Source organism: Zosterops lateralis (genome assembly GCF_965231275.1).
Source record: "Zosterops lateralis genome assembly, chromosome: 11".
In the NCBI taxonomy this organism is placed as follows: Eukaryota; Metazoa; Chordata; class Aves; order Passeriformes; family Zosteropidae; genus Zosterops; species Zosterops lateralis.
Genome location: NC_139771.1, coordinates 12,713,156 through 12,734,135, shown reverse-complemented (window position 1 = coordinate 12,734,135; position 20,980 = coordinate 12,713,156). Strand labels below are relative to the sequence as shown.

At 45.1% G+C, this 20,980-nt stretch overlaps 1 protein-coding gene across 4 annotated transcripts in view; it reads right to left on the bottom strand.

Annotated features, from left to right (window-relative positions):
* Window positions 1-20,980, bottom strand: part of PLXNB1 (plexin B1) — a 77,905-nt gene that overhangs the window by 11,493 nt on the left and 45,432 nt on the right. For all 4 annotated transcript variants that reach the window (XM_083869201.1, XM_083869202.1, XM_083869203.1 and 1 more), the window contains 20 exons: window positions 20,139-20,239; window positions 19,033-19,165; window positions 18,194-18,350; window positions 15,261-15,369; window positions 15,033-15,141; window positions 13,596-14,456; window positions 13,349-13,474; window positions 12,140-12,262; window positions 11,064-11,157; window positions 10,646-10,812; window positions 9,467-9,618; window positions 7,498-7,603; window positions 5,844-5,980; window positions 5,048-5,224; window positions 4,699-4,867; window positions 3,345-3,587; window positions 1,921-2,097; window positions 1,453-1,601; window positions 987-1,087; window positions 7-224 (listed from right to left, as the gene is read on the bottom strand). In XM_083869201.1, the coding sequence (XP_083725327.1) occupies window positions 7-224; window positions 987-1,087; window positions 1,453-1,601; window positions 1,921-2,097; window positions 3,345-3,587; window positions 4,699-4,867; window positions 5,048-5,224; window positions 5,844-5,980; window positions 7,498-7,603; window positions 9,467-9,618; window positions 10,646-10,812; window positions 11,064-11,157; window positions 12,140-12,262; window positions 13,349-13,474; window positions 13,596-14,456; window positions 15,033-15,141; window positions 15,261-15,369; window positions 18,194-18,350; window positions 19,033-19,165; window positions 20,139-20,239 (3,609 nt within the window). The remainder of the gene's footprint in view (window positions 1-6; window positions 225-986; window positions 1,088-1,452; window positions 1,602-1,920; window positions 2,098-3,344; window positions 3,588-4,698; window positions 4,868-5,047; window positions 5,225-5,843; window positions 5,981-7,497; window positions 7,604-9,466; window positions 9,619-10,645; window positions 10,813-11,063; window positions 11,158-12,139; window positions 12,263-13,348; window positions 13,475-13,595; window positions 14,457-15,032; window positions 15,142-15,260; window positions 15,370-18,193; window positions 18,351-19,032; window positions 19,166-20,138; window positions 20,240-20,980) is intronic.

The following is a 20,980-nucleotide window of genomic DNA, read 5'->3' as shown; positions in this document are numbered from 1 at the left end:
CATTACCTTGGTGAGGAAGAGCTTGCTGTTGAGGAGGTTGGAAAGCTGGACCAAGCCCTGCTCCACTGTCTGCCGTCGGCACTCAGGGATGTCAAGGTCCCTTTGCAGTGGTGACTCACGGTGGCCCGGAAAGAAAATGCGTTCTGCATAGGACTTGTAGTCCAGGAAGGGGATCCCTGTGCCCACAAGGTCACTTGTGAGGTCCATCATCTCAGTCATCAAGTCTGAGGGAAAGGAAAATACCCATGAGGATGACACAACTGACATGATCTCAACTGATGGTGCAGAGCATGAGGTAAGGGGAGGAACCAGGGCCATTGGCATGGGACTGACAAAGAGGAAGGATGTTTCCTGTCAGGAAGGGGCATGTTAGGGTCTCATTGCTAGAACATTTAAAACTAGACTAGGCAGCAGGAGAAATAATGTGAGCAAAGTTCTAATCAGGAGCTTGTTTCCAATTTTATAAAGAGGAAGCCACTATTCAGCACACATCTGTGGTTACAGGCATTACCTACAGCAAAGACAGAGTATTAGAGACCAGCTCCTCACTCCTTCACACATGAACTGGGGACCACACTCTCAGTCACCTACAGAGTTTCAGAGCTCCAGGTCTCCTACAGTTGTAAAGAGCTGAAGTATAAGGTTTGTAAGCTCAGAACATGGGCTGCAATTCAACTTGCCCTACACAAAGACTGGACTAGTAGCTGTCCTTAAGATCCCTCAAAATGTGTTGTCTTGACTTTAGCACTTCATCTGAGTCTGGAGGATGAAGTGTAGAATGAGAGAAGTTTGTATAGATCACTGTTCTCTGAATTAAACAATTAAAAAAACAAGAATTTGGCTCTATGTTTCCATGCTCTAGCACAGGATAAATTATTGCCTCCTCTGAGCTATGCAGACAAGTAAACAGGAATGGGAAGAGGTAAAGTTGAGGGTGGTTCCAAGTTTCCCTGAAGCTACAAGAACCCAGGAGCTCAGTGACTGACCTGTGAATTCCTTTTTGCATCTGTCCCGAACACTCGTTTCCAGATTTTCCAGCTGGATTTGAACTTTCTTGTAATCCCTCAGAGCCTGTTTGCTTTTCCTCCTGCAATAAAAAGCAAAATTGTTCCTGGTGGCACTAGCCCAGGGACTGTCCTTGCCAACTGCTGTGTTGCTGCCAAAGACTCCAGGGCAGTTGATGCTGTGGCCATTTCTATAGAGCATCATCTTTGCAGGATACCACACAGTGCTCCATAAACTACATGTGTCTCTTGAAGCACCCATTAGATTCTGAATGAACCACAGTGCAGACTGTGACTAGCCTCCTGCATCCAACACCACCACTCAGAATTTGGCACAAAATAAACAAAACTGTAACCTTGTTTAGGCTCAAGATGTACATGCTTTGCCACATCCACTGAAAAACACTTTGAGGAACTTAAAGGCCTCATACATGCCATAACTTCTTACCTGTATATGAAGACGATGACCAGGACAATTAGTGCCACAAAGGATGCACCAACACCCAAACCAATCTGTGCCTCCAGGGGGAAGGTGAGCTGGCTTTCTGTGTCATACTGCACTCGGCCCAGGAGGAAGTTCAGGTTTCCCATCTGAACCTGTAGAGAGGAAAGCATTTGCCAAGATGATTCCATTCCTCTGTGCAGGAATGAAATACAAAGCCACACGGCTTCTCCAGAATGAGCATAGGGGGCACACAGCTGCCCACAGCACAGTGAACCCAGCTATACTGTTTACTTTCAGTCAACTTTAGCCATTAAGAGCAGAATTTGACAACAAGATCAGTTCCCTGCCACCTCTTTTACCTCCCCCATCCCTCAGCAGGGTGTCTGCCTTTGCTAACTTCACATCCCACAGCCACTTCTTGCATGTGCTTCAGAAATGACAAGATTTCTGGCAGTGCTACCGATTCCCTACCGTGAACTCTGGGAGCAGGTCCGTGCCCTCCCGCTTGGTGCGGTGCCGTGGGGCCGGCTGCTCCGAGGGGGGCTCGCAGTAGAGGTGATTCCTTGTCAGTGTCTTCACCACACAGATTCCTTCCCCAATCATAGCCATAACTTCATCCTTGGAAATAGCCAGATCTAGATTTTCCCCCTGAAATAGATTTGGACAGCACATGAGATATGGGAAAAAAACAACTATGTATTGCCGTGGCTTCAGAGAAGATGGAGGAGATCAATACCATGAGATAAAACAGCCTCTTTTCTTCTTTGTTTAGGCTCACATGTGAATAGGCTGCAGGAGTTAACTTGGTAAGCAAAAAAATTCAGTTGCATATGATTTAGATTTAGCTTTAGGACCTGTAGCACACTGCATAAGTACAGTTATAAGTAGCCTGTCCTATTAAGGCTCTTCAGCCAAAACACAGCTGAACTCAGCTCTTCCCTCTGTATATTTAAAAAGGTACTCTCATGTCAGTTAACCTGCATGTTCAGGTGAGTCAATCAAGCCTTTCAAAGGTGTAACATGTCTGTGCTATTTCTCCTATTTGCTTTAATTTGGAGGTATTAAGACTTTTTCTTTTTTCATAAAACCATGCTGACTGATGTTAATTACATTTTTATGCTTCAATGCTTTCTAAGATCAGAGCTCTGTCAGGTTATCCCAACAGGCTGTCAGATCAACCTCCTTGTCTTTTAAAGTTCTCTTCCAGTCTTCTCAAACTGCCCTACATCTCCAAGATGCACTCAACTCCAACGGCAGTGGTGTAGACATTTCTAGGTTCTTACATCCTCACAGTTTTTACCCATATGCAGAAAGAGAGCACGTGGAGAATCTGTACCTACAGCAGCAGCCTTTACTTTCTTTGAGAGCACTGGACTGAAAAGTACCTTTCCATGCAAAAGAAATACCTCAGAAATTTTTTCTTGCATGTATAGTAAAAATAGTCACTGTGTTCTTCTGTATTATCTTTAGTGAGTGATTTTCCTGCCTTCACTTAGTAACAAGTCTTCCCCACTGGCAGGATTCTTTTACTTTTAAGTTATGTCTAGAGGAAACAGAAGTAGTTATGGGAGAGTCAGCAGCTGAGAACAGGATGTTGGGATAATGTAGTACTAATATCTCATATACAAACAGTTTATTAGGATTAAAAAGCCCCCAAAAAACAAATCACAGAAGTTTCCACAAGCCCTACAAAGCCCCTAACAATGATTTATGGACTCAAGAGGTTTTTTTGATGCGCTCTTTTCCTTCTTCTTATGTACTGTTTCTCACAGGCTAAAGTAGAAGTGCTGTGGCAGGTTGTAACCTGTCAAATATTTTAAAAACCTTGGATGCTGCACGACACCAACTTAAAACTTCATACAAGGAACCTTAATTCCAGCTGTTTTTTGTCTTACCTCCACAGAGATGACACTTCCTGGCTTGTGACGATATGGTTTGGCAGGGTCCTCAGCATTCAATGGTTTTAGGATGGGGTTGACTTCATAAGAGAAAGGCATGGGATGCAGTGAGTTGAAGTCAAAACTCAGATTATCCAGAATAAATTCCAGTTTGATACGGACACTCCTCAACAGCAGGTTAATGGCTGGAGTTTTGCACAGGATCAGGTAGGAAGAGTTAACAAGACATGGTTCTTCAAACTGAGGAAAAAGGCAAAAAGTGTGTCAGTAATGGAACAACACTTCTCCTGCAGTTTGGCAATACTTTTCACCCCAAACAATCTGGGGCCAGTCTGCATTCTTTTAATCTGGAGAAATGCCAGAAGAACCCTGCTTAACTGTAAAGGGGAAAAATCCAGGATCTGAGGAATTCCCCATGTTCCTCTAAAGGAAAGCTTTCATAGCACTGGTTTTGTTGGAAGGTCTCAGCAGTGGGAATCAGCTCTGACATTCCCCTGGCAGCAAATTCTGGAAAGAGACCAGCTTCAGATTTCCCTGCTGAGAGAATAGGACCAAATACCTTCAATGCAAGGCTGTTTTCCCAGTCTGAATGCTTCTGTGAAAGTGTTCTCATGCCTGGTTGGATATGTTTTATACATTTGGTGAAAGAGTCTTCGAGTCTTTTTTTTTTCTGCCCTACAGCCACAAATCTTTCCTAAGAACATTGATAAAACCAGCTGTTATTGATGCATGTGCATCGGGAGCACATTTATGTACAGGAAGCCCTTCATCATTTGCACTAATAATGCAAATCCTTCTTGTATTTGGGCTGCCAAACTACCCTCTACCTCTGCAAATTCTGCTGGATGCTCTGTGACCTTGGTGACCACATCAATCTCTCTGTAATGACCCATCTCAGCAGACTTGCAGCAGGAGAGCAGAAGATTATTGTGGTGCTGATAATTTCACTGCCTGGTATTGTATCTCAGCATGAAAGAGATCCCAGAAACTATAGAGACAGACTGAAATATGCAAAAGGAAGAATCTGAAGCACAGACACACTGAGCCACACAAGCTCTCTGGCTCAGATGTAGATTTCTTTATCTCCACACTGCTGCCTTGCTATTTCTGTCCCACATCACAATCCTGCACATCTCTAGGCAGAGGCAGACCCAGCTCATGGAAATGTTTGTGAAAGTGCTTAACCTCTCAGTCTGGCAGAGAACACTTCCATGGGCCAAGACTGTTGGTACAATCTAAGCAGATAACAGCAAGTGGTGGGAGGAAAAAAGCCCTAGGGACAGAAAGTCCACCTTTTCAGAGGTGGAACATCAACCTTGTGCACCCACATCCCCACTGAGTGCTGTGCTACCTGCTGGATGCTGCACAGAGAATCCTCAGGACACTCAGAGTCTGGGATGATCCTTCGCCATCGCCCAGCTCCTCGGCGCCGCCGTTCAGATGGAGAAACTGTAACCCGGATCTTTGGTTTCTGTACAACATCCAAGTTGTATCCATGAACTCTGAGCACTCTCCCTCCACTGAAAGACAAAAGTAGCTGATGTGACTCACCTGTTATTCATTAGCTCAATTTTGTCCATCCTCTCACCCCTCTGTTGATGCTCATTCTTACAAGCCTGACTTTACTCCGAAGTGCCACTCAGAGAGATGACATTGGTGCTGCAGCACACTGCCCAGGGAGAGACTCTCATTCTTTTTACCTGAGGAAGCTTTTAGGTGGCTCTGCAAAAGTGATGTTGGGATCCAGAGTATATCTGAAAAGGGATCCTTCTAATCTCCGCTCTTGCTCCCCGTATTTGATGGTGACTGGGAGTTCCGTGGACACATTGCTGGGACTTGTCTGGCATGCCAGCTGATCCTCTGTCATCTCAGAGAGGCTTGGAGAGACAAGAAGAACAAGGGATTAACACAGCCACTGCAGAAACAGATTTTACAGTACCGTGCCCTTCTCTTTACAGAGAGTCTGCAAACCTCTTCTGCTATTTTCCTAAATCTCATGCTGAAAGCTCTTGTGCCTTATCTGTGCAGGTAATAATTGCTGGGCAGCTGTCAGAAGCAGCACAGGTACAAAAAGCATGTACAGTCACTGTCCAGACTGAAGGGACTGGACACATGCTACCAAGGCATATGCAGCTTCTTAGCAGCAGTGAGGTGAGGCAGGTGTATGTGTCCCAGGTGCAAGAGAACAAGCAGCACTTGCCATCAGGCTGAAGGAGCCAGCTGCAGCTCCCCACCAGCAAAAGCAGAGTGTCAGGATGGGTTACAGTCCTGTTAAGGGACAAGCAGAACAGAGGTGAGCAGCCCTGCTCACATCCAGGGAAAGTGGGCCAGAATCTAAGATGGTTGAAGTTGCTGCCATGACCCTCACAGGAAAGATCCCCTGGAACAGAGAGGAAAGCAGGGCTCCAGCTGCACCAGGCAGCATCACACCCTGGGAGGCTCTGGGAAGGACTCAGGGCAGTGCACAGCTGGCACATTGGCAAGTTCTGATCTTACATTTGACAGGGGAGGTCTCCAAGCAGGACACTGATCTCATTAGGATGCCCAGTCAGCAGCTTTGAGCCTAGAAGGGTAAGGCAGGTTCCTCCTGCTTTGGGACCCTGAGTTGGAACAATGGATTTCAGCTCTGGATTCTAGAAGAGGGAGGAAAAAAAAAATAAAGGGAAAAAAAAGAAAGTGAGTGACAAGGACCTCAAAAGACAAGATAAGGAAAGAAAACAGCAGAATGTGTTCAGTGTCCTCCAATGCTGTGAAAATAGAAGCTACAGATCCAAACCACAGCAGGCCTCAGCTGTACTCCAGCAGCTACTATACTGAGCAGAAGAGGGATCAATCACACCAGCAAGAACCACGAATCGAGGACCTTTCTACAGACTGCCAAAGGCATATGGATGCTGCAAACAGCAGAGCTGTGAGCCTCACACACAAACCCAAGGATTAGCAGTCCAAAGGGATTGTTCAGATCAGTAATTGGATTAATAACTCAGGTTAAGAAAAACAAGGTAGCAAATAAATTGCCTGTTTCCCAAGCAGATGAAGAGATTAACAGCAGGGAGCCCTAAGAATTTTTCTTGAGACCTGTGCTGTAAAAAAAACCCCTTAGTACCACTGAGGAGCTGCAGCAAAATTTAGAGAAACCAGGCAGAGTGACGCAAGTAAGTCACTGTTGACAAACGAAAAGATCCATGAAGTAAGAAGGACGAGGGAGAGTTACAGGATAAAAAGCAAACATATACACCATTGCTAGTCTCTAAATAGCATCCTGGTGATAACTAAGAGAAGAGCAACAAGCATAATCCAGTACATAAAATGGTTTTATCAAGCCAAAAATGGAAGAGCTTAAGACTTGTCAGAATCTCTTTCCCATACCCATGGGAGAGGGGGACATGCAACTACATACATAACTTGTAAATTGCACAGAAAGAAAGAAAAAGAAACAATTGTATTTAAAAGTTACTTAAGTATTATTTTATAGTTTCTGGGTTTAAGATATCAAAAAGTTATCAGAAACATGTTTAAAAATGATAGGAAACATTTCTCTGCACAATGCACAATAATTTTGGACTTACTGCCACCAGATGCTGAAGGTCAGAAGATAAAAGCATGTTCAAACAGAAATTTGCATATTAACAAAAGAAAAGTCAGAAGTCTTAGTAGGACGTTAAGCCATCAATAAAAAAAATCTTCAAGTTGGAAACACAGAAGAAAAATACAGAGTATCTTTAAGTATTTAACAGTTACCATTGTCAAAAAAGAAATAAAATCCCTATGCTACAGGATCTTTAGTATTTACCCAGCACAGTTGTTCTTATAATCTAAAGGAAAGCGAGGGAGGCAGAAACAAAAAAACAAAAACAAAACAAAAAAAAAAAAAAAAAAAAAAAAAAAAAAAAACCAAAAAAAAAAACCAAAAAAAACACCAAACAAACAAAACAAACAAAACAAACAAAAAAAACCAAAAAAAACCAAAACAAAAAAACCAAAAACAAACAAACAAAAAAAATCCCAGTACACCACACAACACAAGTAGCAGAAAAATCAGATAAAAATACCAGCAGCAAGTGCCAAGTAGAGTTCTGTAAGTTCATGCAATAAACAGCCATTTAGCAGAGATACTGGGAAAAGAGGGGAGATATTATAGTTATGTTACCTGGTAGGTAAAAACATGACCAGAAACTCCACGACCTCCTCCAGGCACTTCCACCACTATATGCCCAAACCTCTCTGTCCAGCTCCCGCCAGTGACGCACACAATGCTGCAGGACAATCCAAGAACAAAGTCACACCAGGGGAGAGCAGGGGAGCTGCGTCCATTGTAGCATGTCCTAAAAACATCTAGCAACCACAGTTCCCTTTTTCCAGCCTTATCTGATGCTCAGAATATGCAACCAAACATCAAGAAACGCCTCTAAAAAAGCTGGGTTAGGTGCAGCAGAAAAAAGCAGGGACCAGTTCCAAACAGGCCCATCCTATCTAAGACTATTCTCTCTGGGACAGACAGGATGAATCCCACTGTGTCACAGATGCACAAAGAGTCCAAGAACTCGTCTATTTTCCAGAGCTGATCAAAATCAGTTGCATCTGGAGGGACCTCAGGCCAGCAGTGCTCAGTCCACACATTAGTGCTGTGTCTGATGCAGGAGAAGACTCAAGGCCTGGGTTTAGGTGTCACTGGTCTTCAGCCAGTGGCCTCTGCAACCAGCCAGATTCCCTGATCTGCACCAGCCATTCCTCCCAGCACTTTTTCCAAACACAATTTGCTATGGGATATGCTGACAAGATGAAAAGTCAAACTGTACTTAGAACAGAGCAGCAGGGAATCCTATGTTACAGCACCTATTTGCTAACAGAAAAGCTAATCTGCAGGAGACTTCCCAGCCCTCCTGCAAAGCAGGAGATTAATTTTGTCTGGGCCTTGCTCAGGAGCGGGTTCCAGGTTCACAGCTATATCCCCTCAACTAAAGAGGCTGAGGAATTTGAACTTAGGCAGTGCAGTCCAAGCCAAGACCCTGTGATGCCAGGTGATTTACAGATACAGAACACAGACAGTGCTAACCCCAGAAAGGTTATGCTCTAATTGTAGAATGAAACAGAAAGCAGATGGATCCAGACAAACAAATTGCACAGACAGGACAACAGTGCTCAACACAGCAGGCCATTCCCAGCAGGATCTTACCTGGCTCCTAGAGGGAAAGGTGCTACAACTACTACTACCATGGAATGGAAAGACATGTTTGTGATAGCTCTGATAAGAGGTTACTCACAATTTCTCTCCTCTTCTGCTGGTTGTTTGGCTCCTCTCCCTCCCTTATCCAAAACTCTCACCTACTTGCCCTGCCACAGACCAACTACACAAATATCCTTTTCTCCTTGCTTCCTAGTTATCCCCCATTCATACCTCTTAACATCTAACTACTGCTTTATCATTTTGTTCTGCCCTGGCCAGACACACCAACTGCACAATTCTCTACCACTGACATAAGCCAGATTCAGCAGGATAGGTCTTACTTCTTCTCATCCTTCTCCTTGCCACTACTTTTATAAGAACTGTGTGACCTGTCAGGCACTCCTGGCCACCAGAAGCGTGGCACTGGGCCCACCAGGACCTCCTCATCTGTTCCTGGCAGAGAGGATCTTTTCTTTGAGTTTGTTCCTGGGGGGAAGTATTGCTAGCAAGTGAAGACTGATAGTCTAGGGGTGTGCCTTCAACCACGTGCTCCTATCCTCACCCTGTGTTAATACAGTCAGGCTATTTCCCTATCAGGGACACTTGCACAAGCCATGTCCTTTGCTTTATTGAAATCTCTGGTGGCTGAGTGAGACACCCATGAAACTGCAGGGTTCTGAGCCCACAACTCCCTGACCTGACTGTGGGCTCTGTCTGGGCAGCGTAGTTGGAATACACCATCACTGTTTGGCTGTCACCTTGTACACAACCTTATCTCTCTAGGGTCACTGCCTGAGCAACTACTCACACAGTGACCTTACTCAGGGCACTCCCTGGGAACGGGCAGGGCTCAACACCTACTACAGCAAAGGCAAAGACATCTCAGGCTGGGTTAGCAGCCAAGGGAAAAGCCAGCGCCTGCCTCTGGGAGCAGGTTTCACAGATACTCTACCTGCTAGAGATCTCATACTCTTGAGCATCTACGGCACAGGGAATTCCTGCAACAGTGACAGTTTCTGCAATGTCTTGATGTTTCTGCCCGAGGTTTGAGCCAGTGATGGTGATTCTAGTGCCACCTTCCACTGGTCCAGACAGGGGGTACACCTGCAAAGACATCCGCGCACGTGTAAATGTCAGAGTATCTCAGACCTCCACAGTCTGGTGACTGATCTATAGCACAGGGCCCTTCAGCTGCCCCAGTGCAAACTCTGCCTGCTCAGGTCACTGCTGTTGACTTCTTTTACTGGCTTGGACTAGTCCCAGGTTGCAGCCTCATCAGAAGAAAGGTCATGAAGAACACCACAGTTGGAGCCTTCTTTCCCATACCTCACTGTTGCCAGCGGTCCCCACCCAGCGGTGATAATTCACTTAGAAGGCAAAGACTGCCTTGCTTTGCCTTCCCATCGACATGCTGACCACTCCACAGGGCATTTCTGCTGAAGAGTGGGAATGCACAAGCCAATACATGTTTCTAGTATTGAAAGCAGCAAGCACCATTCCCCCCTCAGCATCAGGACAACAATGAATGGCATGCTGCACAAATGTCAAAGCTCTGTCCCTGAGCAGCATCCAAGGTAAACTAAGACAAGATGCAGCACATGGATGTTGTGTGCCACTGAAGGGAGGACAAGCTGACAGCAAAAGGGACACATGGCTACAGACACTTGTCATGTGGCAGTTAGCAAGAAACATTTAAAATAAACAGACAAAATTAATTAATTCCAGTAACCTGTCATGCCTTTCCCATTGTTGCTGTGCTGCTATCATTAGGTTTTACTCTCCTTTGCCTCAGGCTTGGCTGGGCCAACCTGTTTCAGGGTCTGGCCCAGGAGAATTGGAGAATCCTTCCTGTGGACCATTTCCCAGCTCCTGAATGATTCTGGTGTGCCAGTTTCAGCTGAGACACAAACAAATCATTCCCCACCACTCTCTACCAGCAAACTGAAAGATCAGCAACAACAGTCTAGAATCCTCACAACACTGAGGGACCCCAGTTGAACTTCCTCTTCAGAAGGTCAATAAATTAATGAGCTGCACCGTTTGCACTCCGAGTTCACAGCCCTTTGATTTTCACTACAGGACGGAGCCCTCCTTGCCCTGTGTGCAGTACACCAGTGAGCAAATTACTCACGGAGTGAATGAGAGGTGCTGGACACAGGTCCTCAATTTCTTCCTTGCAAGAGCCCCTGAAGATACAGCTGGGGTTGTCACCTCCACACCACACACAGTTGTATTTTGAGTCAGCTGTTTGGCAGCGGCTACAATCAGTGTGTCCCACAGAGCAGTTGTAAAAAGTCACTGCAAAGGAGAAAAATCCAGAGATACCTGCAAACATCCCCAGAGGGCACAGCATAACCCAGCAACCTGGTGTCTTTTACAGACCCCACTCCTCCTCCTGCCCCCATGACAAGCAACAGAAGTGAAGCTCTGTTTTACTTAGTTTTCTTGTGATAGGACTACCACAGGTACAAAAAGCCTAATTTGAGGATTTCTCAATTCCCTTCCACCTCATCTGCTGTGTTTTCACTGGGAAGGTGTTGCACTCCTACCATGAAGATCTGCAGCACTGTCCACTCGAAGGTGTTGTCGCCTCTGTACAAATACCACAGCATTGAATTCGAGTTGAGGTGCTGTGTAACTGTACTGCAAAGACAAAGATCATCAAGAGGACTTAAGAGAGGCAAAAACAAACCAGCTGAATAGGCAAAAAGCACCAGCACCCATACTGAATAGTGCATGGCACATACAGCCCACATGGAGCTTCCATGCTTGCAGACAAGGCAGTGTTAGTTGGGGCAGTGGCAGCACAGGCCTGTCCTCACTGGTTTATAGTCACAGTCCTGCTCCAGAAAGAGTAGCAGGTTTTGGTTCACTAGAATGAATGCTGAAAACCAAGTCTGTGCTCACGACAATACTTGTCTAACTTCCTAACTACATTCCTAAGTGGCCAATTCCTATCTACAAGCCACCTGCTCAGAAAGCTGCTCAAGCTGGCATTTATGTAATTTCAGTAGAACTGACAATGTAGGATCACAATTGGTCTGCAGGGCTCATGTGCACCAGAGCCTGTGTTTTTCTTCTCCCTTAACTATATGAGTTTGTGAACTAAAAATAGCATCTCTGCTTGCAAATCTTGCCTTAAGTAAAATTCACATAGCATCCAGAAGTGTACATGTCTGTTTTAATTTTCCCTGATAATTTAAAATCCACATGCTTGCTTCTATCACCAAAATCAGTACTAACACCATTTTTCTTCTCACAAAAACACAACCATCACGGAGGTTTGACAGGAGTCATGATGCAGATAATAACAAACAACAGTGCCTCAAGCTAAAGCAGGAGTGGCACCATGCTGGCCAGTTCAGAGACAGCACCATCCCCTGCTACAGCCAGTGCAGCAACAGGTTATGTGGCTCAGACTACACAGCCTTCTTGAGGCTGAAGGTGCCAGTACTGGCAGGCAGCAGCATCATCACAGCTAAAGGCCCCAGAATGCTAAATATTCTACAAATACTTTTGCAAAATATGCCTTTTTCTCCAGAGCTTGCCTTCCATCCTACTCTTTCACTGAGCAAAACCAGCACCTGTGTGAACTTTGAAAAAGCACAGTAATCCCAACACTCACCTGGTTCATCTGGCACGTGATATAACAGAGGGACTTGTTTGTTTCTTCTCCTTCCACATAAGCTTCCATCACCACTGTCCTCCCCTCCAAATTCAAGACACACTCATAGTCCCACTGCTGGTCCTGCAGGAGGAGACACGTGGCATCATTTCTCAGAGATACAGAGCTTTAGGCTGCACAAGTGATCTCCTGCCTCTCCAGTTCAGCACGTTTCCCCAAGCCACTAAGGCAGCAGCATGCTCCTCTCATTCCCCTTGTTATGCCAACTCTATTCTCTATTCAAGGGCTCTCTATGCTGTGACTGCCTCCATGTATGAAAGGCAAACCAACAAAAAACACCTAGAAGGGAGCACGTGTGTCACTGTGTGGAGAGCTTGGCACAGAGGGAAATTAAAAAAGCCAAAACAGTGGGACTGTGGAGTTATGCCAGTACATCCCTGTGAAACACTAGTTTGGAGATGAAGAATAGGGTACACAGATTAGGGCAGAGCATGTCATAAACAGTAAGTGTATATTTCTCCTCTTCTGTAAACCTTCCACTGAATTGCTTAGATACTTCCTGTAAAAAAGTTAGATATGCATCTCTCTGGAACCAGGTCTGCTCCTCTGAGCAGTGCAGTATGTCAGGTTGAATGTATAAAGTAACAATTAGACTGTGGGCTGCATGTTCTGCGTTGTTTTTTTTTGTCAAAGGTTACTAAATGATCTTCTGTCTTTAGAAGCAAAGAGAATTTTTATCAGAGGCACACCCAAGAAAAAAGTGTCAAGGGTGGTTTTCTCCACTGCAGAAGTTTCAGGTATGGCAGGAATAGCCACATTAACATGAACATGCCAGAAAGGAAAGGGAAGAGATGACTTGTCTTTAGCTTACGGAGACACAAACAAACAGGACGGATTCAGCAGAAAGTTATTCCAAGAACTACCCTCTGCAGTGCAGCACAGGTGCAATTTAATCTAAATACATGCAGATCTTCTCCAGCAGGTTGGTGCACACCTGTACTCTCTCTTTCTCTGAGTGACCTTCTACACACCAATATATTCAGCTATGGAATTCTTTATGCACAGAAATAGGTTTTTCCTCTAGGAGAAATCTAGGCAAAGTCACACCTGTATCTTACACAAATTTTTAGCAGTCCTGTGGCCAAGCTGCCCAAAGAGTGCCCTGCATTAATGCAATTTCTTGATGGTGATTGGCATTGAGCTGACTACCTGATAGAGGTGGAAGTTCTTTCCTAGCAGGGTTATCTTCCTCGCCACATTGACTGGAAACAGCGAAGATCCCTGGATTCCCTGCACACAGGGACATGCATTTGGACCCCAGCTAGGCTCTTCACTCTGAAAAAAAACCACAGGACATAACCCCTCCTATGTGCTGAAATACTAGACTGGCAATCTGTATGAAAACTTCAAAGAGTTACAGCCTTAGACTGTGAATTATAAAAGGCCAGTAACTTACCTCCTCCCAAAACTCAGGGGCATCATACTGATAATCGAGGTCAGGGTGAAGGATCCTGGGAAAGTCAGGGACATCCCTCTCTGAAGAATCACCATCACCCGACAGAAGAGTAGAAGCAGAGAAAAGAGATGTGTCATTCTCAGCCTGCAGCAAATCCATCCAGTCCTCTGTGTCCTGGAGCTCTGTGCCTTCCTCCAGCAGCCACGGCAGGGGAGCTGATGTTGGGAGCTCTGAAACAGAGCGCTCAGTTCCTGGCAATCCAGGAGAATCATCAGAGACAACAGGACTCCCTGGCACCTGGCTGGGGGTCTGGGGAGATGAGGTGGCAGATGTCAGTGCCTCTGTGGTAGGAACAGGACTTGGAGGCCACTTGAAAGTCGTGACGTGAGGGGAAGGTGTCACAGGTGCCACTGCAGAGGTGTGCAGAGGGCTTGGCCCGAGGGTGGTGGGTGGGTCTGTGTGCCGGGGCTCCTGGGCTGTGTCTGGCCCTTCAGTGGGCAAGGCTATATGATCCACGTTTTTAGACGGGCTGGAGAGGACAGGTGCAGCAGGAGAAGTCGTCTCTGGCACAGTGACAGCAGGTTTGTCTGCTGGCGGGGGCAGCGGGGACTCTGTGGCAGCCTGGAGAGGGGCAGCCTCCGTCGGGAGGCTCAGGGGGGTGTAGCCAGGGCTCTGTGCTGGCCCTGGTGGCGTCTGCCAGGCCATGGAGGTGACGTGGACGGGCTCCGTGAGGGGCACAGTGCTCGGGCCCACGTGCACAGGACTGGTGACAGCCTTTGTGGCCACGGTGGGAGCTGTGGTAGAGGACTTGGTGAGGGGAGCAGCTGAAGAGGGATACACGCTCGAGGTGGGGATCTGGGCCTAGAAAGAAACAACACGGTGGGATGAGAAGAGAGAAAGAAATGAAACAGAATAAAAACTCAAGCAGAAGAACACACTGTGTGACTTCCCAAAGACAAGGGGCTGTTTCGCCCTCTGGATTTTAACAAGAGCTACCATCTTTTGCAATGGGACTGGGGAATGTTCACAGTGCAGGAGATCCAGCAACACTCCCTCTTCCCACAGATGCCTGCAGTGGCCTCCTCTCAGAGGGAGGTCTGCTAGTCTTCATCCTCCACAAAAATGCAAGGCCACCTGTGGCAGCCACAAACTGGGCACCTGTTCCACCTCCCTGTCAGCTTGCTCTTGTCCTTCCACTTTGACAACACTGGCTGCACAGCCCCAGGACAAGGGCGATCTGCTTCATCTGATGGCACTTCCCCAGAAACCTGTAGTATCAGGGATGCAGAGCCTCGTGTCACTCCAAGGGGAGCTCCTCTTTGCTCCAACAGCTCACTCCTTGCTTATGTGACTGACAGCTGCCATTTTACCTGAGAAGAGATCTGACTCACTGAGGCTGTGAGAGCAAACAGGACTAGGACTGAGCAGGAGACGCACCCTTTCATTGTAGATAATGGTTCCTTCCTCACAGGCTGCTTTGTGGGTGCAGAGGTGCTGCTGGATGCACCAGTTACATCCCCAGAGGCTGCTCACACATTTCTGGCACCTGGAAGAATGACAGAAAAGCAGCTGCTAAGACAGGACTAACACAGAAAAGCAGCTGCTAACACAGAAAGGGACAGCCACCCTCCCTAAAACTACAGAAGAGAAAAAGCAGGTGCTCACGGTGCCGATTTCCACAGCAGGGCCACTGCAGCACAGTCATAGAAAGAGAAGTCCACAGAAGCAATGAAGATGTCATGGAAACGCACTATAAGCTTTATGGTGACATGATCTGAAAATGAAAATAAAAATTTCTTAGAAATGGAGCCCCTACAAATTTGCCATACTGTTAGGAGGCACAGCATGCTTTAGGATAGACACTATCAAATACTGAGACAAATTCCCTTCCAGGCTTCTAGCACCTCAATCCCTGGATTATCCTATGGACACCAAAAACAGGTTGGACAAGTTCATCAGGAGTAGTTTGTGACAGCTCTTGCCAACCCATGGGAAAGAAGTCTAGTCTGAAGATCTGTGCATCTTTATCTCTATAATTTCACTGCCATCTCTGTATTACAGGAAGTAGTACCATTAAGGCTCAAAGCTGATTGTCTTTTGTCATCCAAAGCAAAATGAAACCTTTAGAACTGATGTGCCCTTCACATGCTGCCTGCACCTTGAGAGCTTTGTTCTATGACCAGACAAAGAAGTGAGTCAGGGAAGAGGTTTATAAGATTTCTAATCTCACTTGCAACAACTGAAGGCTCATCTGCTTTAAAATCCAGCTCTCACATCAACTACAAGCCTCAGGATTGCCCTGTTCCCTTTGGGAAGAGACTGTTTTCTGTTTTCTGTAGACCAAATAGCTGCAGAGATGGTCAAAACTTACTGCAGCTGATAGCATCAGCTGGAAGAAGGTATTTTGCATAGGACAGTACTAAATCAGCTAATTAATCTTGTCCCAGACAAATGCCTCCAACCTTAGAGTCAGTTATTAGCTCTCCAAATAATGGGAACATATTGCATTCTCTGCTCAACCCCAGGAGCTGCTGTTTCCCTAAGGCAGTTTGCAATAACAATAAGTAACAAGAACCTTGTGCACTGTTTCTTGCAGAATGAGATTTCAGAGCTCCTCTTGCAAGCAATCTCTAGTCATAACAAAACAATCAACATGTGAAACACCAGTCAGGTGTAAGCTGGGTTCCTGACAGGATGGCAAGGGAAGCAGTATGCTAACAAAACAGTGATGAGGGGTGTATTGAAACCCAGGATGTGCAGAAAATAAAGGTATATCCTATGAAGCTGGAGGCTGGAGTCACTACAATACTGCCAGCTCCTATCACTGTCATAGAGGTGATTGCATTTGGCAGTGGTGGAAGGGCTAACACCTCCCAGGATTTCAGGGTTATGACACCATATTTATAAATACTCCTTTCTCCAGAAAGGCCATTATTTCCCATGACTGCCAATAATGCTGTTTGACAGAAGTTGAGGTTGAGCACTTGCAGAATGAGAACAAGAGTTTGTGCTACTAACTTGGAGCTCAACAGCTACACATGATGGATGAGCTGGTATGCAACCTTTAAAATAAAGCTGGAAAATGGCAAATATTTTAGTGAACTGGGCAAAGTATTATAAGTAGGAATAGGAAAGTGTTGGTATCTAAGGCCCTAATGAGATCTCATGTATTAATCTGGTTACCAGCTTCAAATTTTTCTTAGCAGAGTAGAGAAGCCACACAGAGAAGGAATAACAATACACTGAAGGAGAGAGGAAGTCTGAGGAACAAGAGATCATGAAGAAGAAGCTGGCACAGTTAAACAGCAAAACTCTGTGCTAGAAATGCCTGGCCATAGTTCATTGAGTGGGAGAAGCACTGCGGAAGCAAAAGGACAACACAAATAGATCAAAAGGACAGAAACCATCCATGAGCAAGTTTATGCTACAGAACAGGAGCTACTTGATAAGTCTCAGACACAATATGAAAGTAATATAGGTAAGGCATCTTGGAATAAATGCAAGACTGACTTACAAAAGAATTGATAAGAATATCTGAAGCCTCTAATAATGAGAACTAGGCTGTGGCTTTATCTACACTGATTTTTCACAACTGTGCTTAAATTCAAGCCCATACAACTAAACAGAGAAGCAAATACTGCACACTCTGCTTGTAGTGGCAGTGCATGAAGCCCTCTCCCCTCTTTGCCTCACTCCCCTGAATGGAGATCTGGTGGGTTTGTTCCAGACTAAAGCAGTGTGAAAGCCAGATATTAAAATACTGCAAATAATATTGAAAATGAAGGCGTTTGAGATTGAATGAGTGTGTTAGCTGAGTTCTGGTGTCATGTTATGTCCATGGAGATTGCTTCATACCTATTAGCCAGCTGCATACTTGCACAGAAAAAACTGTTCAGCCATTTAAGTGAATGGTGTGGAATGTGTCCCAGTGGACACCTGCCTTTTACTTCAGCTGAACAAGCTCTTTGAAGAGATCAGCTCATCAGAGCTCACACTGACAGGCTGGGTAAAATCCAATGCAAAGAAAACAAATCAAGAACTTTCCAGGCTCTTTAGAGCGACCAATCAGCAATACTCAGCCAGCTATTGTTCTCAGGCTGACTGCGTATTTTCTGAGGTTATGCCACACTGGAGATTTATTTCTATCTTTAAGGACCACAGGTCTCTTCTTGCCTTTTCTTACATGCACTTCCTTCTCCCACTATATGGATTTTGAGAAGGTTGCATTTTGTTTGGTTTTAATTAAAAAAGCAGTATTTATGAGAGATTTCTTTCCAAATTTATGAAAAAGCTGCCAAATCAGCCATCTCTCTAGACTGCATTTCAGATCACATTCAGATTTGCATACAACCCTTCAAACAGGATCTCCTTTCCAACTATCAGAATTTGGCATTGGAATTGGGCAACAGCCCAAAATAGCACAGGATGTGTGTGACACAAGTAGAAAGCAAACAGATATTATGAGGAATGAAATGAACACCTGCTGACAGTCCACATACATTCATGGCTGTTAATCCTGGCAATAGACGACCTGCAACATACTTTCTCCCAACAATGTTATCAGAGCTATCATGCTCCATTTAAAGCATTTCACTAACCTGTTCCTGTTGGCAAAGCTGGTGCTTGGCTGGGATCTGGAGAAGGACACATGATTCCTGACTCTGTCAGAACTGCAGGGCTTTCATAATCTTCGAAATAACATGAGTAAAATTCTTCCTCACGCAGAGAAGGTAAGTCCGAGATGGCCAAGAATATCTATCAGTTCAATAACATCCAGTAAATAATTTGTCTTCACTTAATATAATCTTTTGGTTCTGTTTTCTCAAAGGAAGAATCCCATAAAGTATTTATCTACAAAAACTAATTTTCCTATAATGTCTCCCAGGACTGACTATTCCATTCATCATCTCTTGCCATTCCTGAACTGAACTTGGCCTCCCTCCAGCAACTGACAATTTCCCCCATTGCCCAAGCCTCTAGCAAAAGACAGGTTCCTGACACAATGACAGACTTCAAATCACTCCAACATCATCTTAGCTGTTCTGCCAGCTATCACATGCCAGAAGGGAGCTGTAATTCTGGGCCACTCCTTTCAGGCCTTCCTCACAGCAACTGACAGAAACATTGAAAGGACAGACACAGGCACCTTATAGATACTAAAACAAGGAGGGTCCCCATCCAAGCAGGCCTCACATACTCCAGAATACCCAGGAACTCTCAGCAAGCAAGGACATATAGGGAAAACAAAGAAACAACCAAAGAACTGAATTAACAGCTTGGCTGTACTAGGAGATAAGTCCCTCATGTGAGGCAGACAAGGTGCCTGAAATTCAGTGTTTCAGCACCCCAGTGAAAGCAACAGAAAGACTTGTAACTCCCCAGTTTGCAGAGAACTTTCTGTAAGTTTGAGCATCATCAGAGGATCACCACCACTCACATTTCTCTTTTCCTCTCTGCTGATATTGGCTGGAGTTAGTGACTGGACAGACAGACACTGCTGTGTAGAGTTAAAGCTCCAGAGCCACTGCTCACTCAGCCTGGACCGCAAGCACTCAGAGCGACGGCTGCACCTGCAGGGAAGCAGCAAGAAGCCCTTTGAGAGACCTGAGCAGCAGCTTGTGTTTGGCTTCCAAGCAGACACTGGCTGTCTTATGCCTTGCTAGAATCTTAGGGAAGCTGCTACACAAGCCACTGAAGTCCTAGCCTCCCACCACCATCAATAATAGGATGAACTGTTGTGAAATTATAGATGGGTAGGCACTTCTTGGGCTTCAGGGGTCATGAACTAGTTCTTGTGACTTTCTATAGGGAAGCTGAGCCAGCAGGCAAACACAGATGTTGCAAGAGGACACGAAAGAACCACACTCACCTGTTAAATTGAGAAGTGAGGAGAGAAAGAGAAAGTTTATTATGATTTGGGGTTTCTATAGAGTTCAGAATTTGTTCAGGGATTGGGGGACGAGAGTAACACCTCTCTGACCCCAGTGGTCAACTAAGAAGTCCATCAATTTTTCCTTCCCCCTGGAAAGGAATGTATGTTTACAAAATATCAGTCTTTGTTTTTGTTACAAGTGGGAGAACTCTCCAGTCCAGAATGAAAATATCAAAAGGCTGAAAAATCAGGGCAACACACAGACACTGGAATAAACCACATCTCATTAAGCAACATCAGTAGGAGAGCAATAAGTGAAAGAGTGCTAAATAAGACACCAGAGGAAGAGACAAGATAATTTCTCTAAACTTGCAATGTGATGGTTTGAGCTGAAGTCAGACTAAAATAAGGCTGAAAACTAATGAACAGGAGAATCGTGAGCAGTGCCAAAGACCCAAAAGGCAATGGAAAGATGCCCCTGTGTGCAACTGCTATTGCTGCTGGCAGTGTTTTAGGAAAGCAGAGAGAAGAATGATAAGTTAGAGCAAATATCCCATAAAGGAACTAAAAATAAACTAAATCTGGACACAGATTTAAGGAAGAGAGTAAGCAGAGAATCCCTAGGCACTCTACCTCCAAAATCCTTACAGGCAAACAGGGATCTGTCTTACCTTCCCTGAAGGACACACCAGCCACAGTAGGGATCTTTCAGTGCCAGACAGGACTCACAGTCCAAGTACAGGGAACATTCCATTATGGGAACCTTTACCACCTGTCAGATAAGGAAATGAAAAGTGGAAAACACAGCACACACAACACAGCTCCCAGGTCATTGGCTTCTTATGCCTAAATAGCAAATCCCATCATCTGCGTGCTCATCAAAACAACTTCTTGTTCCTCAATTTATCTTCCCATAAAGACAAAGAAAAAAGAAACAAGTTTCCAAACACCATCTGAATGGCCATTTCACATATTGGTGAAGGACATCTAAACATCAGGCTTTAGAGAGCCTCTGAGGAAAGCAAACTGTATTGTTATTCATTGGCTATTCTGCAAGACATTTTGCAAGGAGGAAAATATTATTCAGTCATAAAACTGCATTTTAACAAAGTGAATTACAGAATAGCCACTGAATATCATCCACTCTTTTGCTTTTCTGGACTCTGTCACATGAGATCATCTCTCCCAACATGCAGCTGACTGAATCTGGAGACAGCAGCTACAGATGAGGCTTCTCAATTCACCTGCACTATTCCCCAGCTCTACCTGGAAGAACTATCATTTTGACAGAAAGTAGACCCTGAAGCTTTGATTGATGTGGAACAAAAACTTTCTGCCATCTCAGGGTAAATTTTACTTGCAAAATTCTTCTGCTTTAGCTTACCATCCTTGCTGATTTCAGCCTCTTGCCCTCTTTAATCCGCTACTACACTTCAGCTACTAATGTCAGCTACTTTGAAATACCAATTTCTAATCCCAGACCTATTACTTTTGCCTAGTAAATGATGTAATT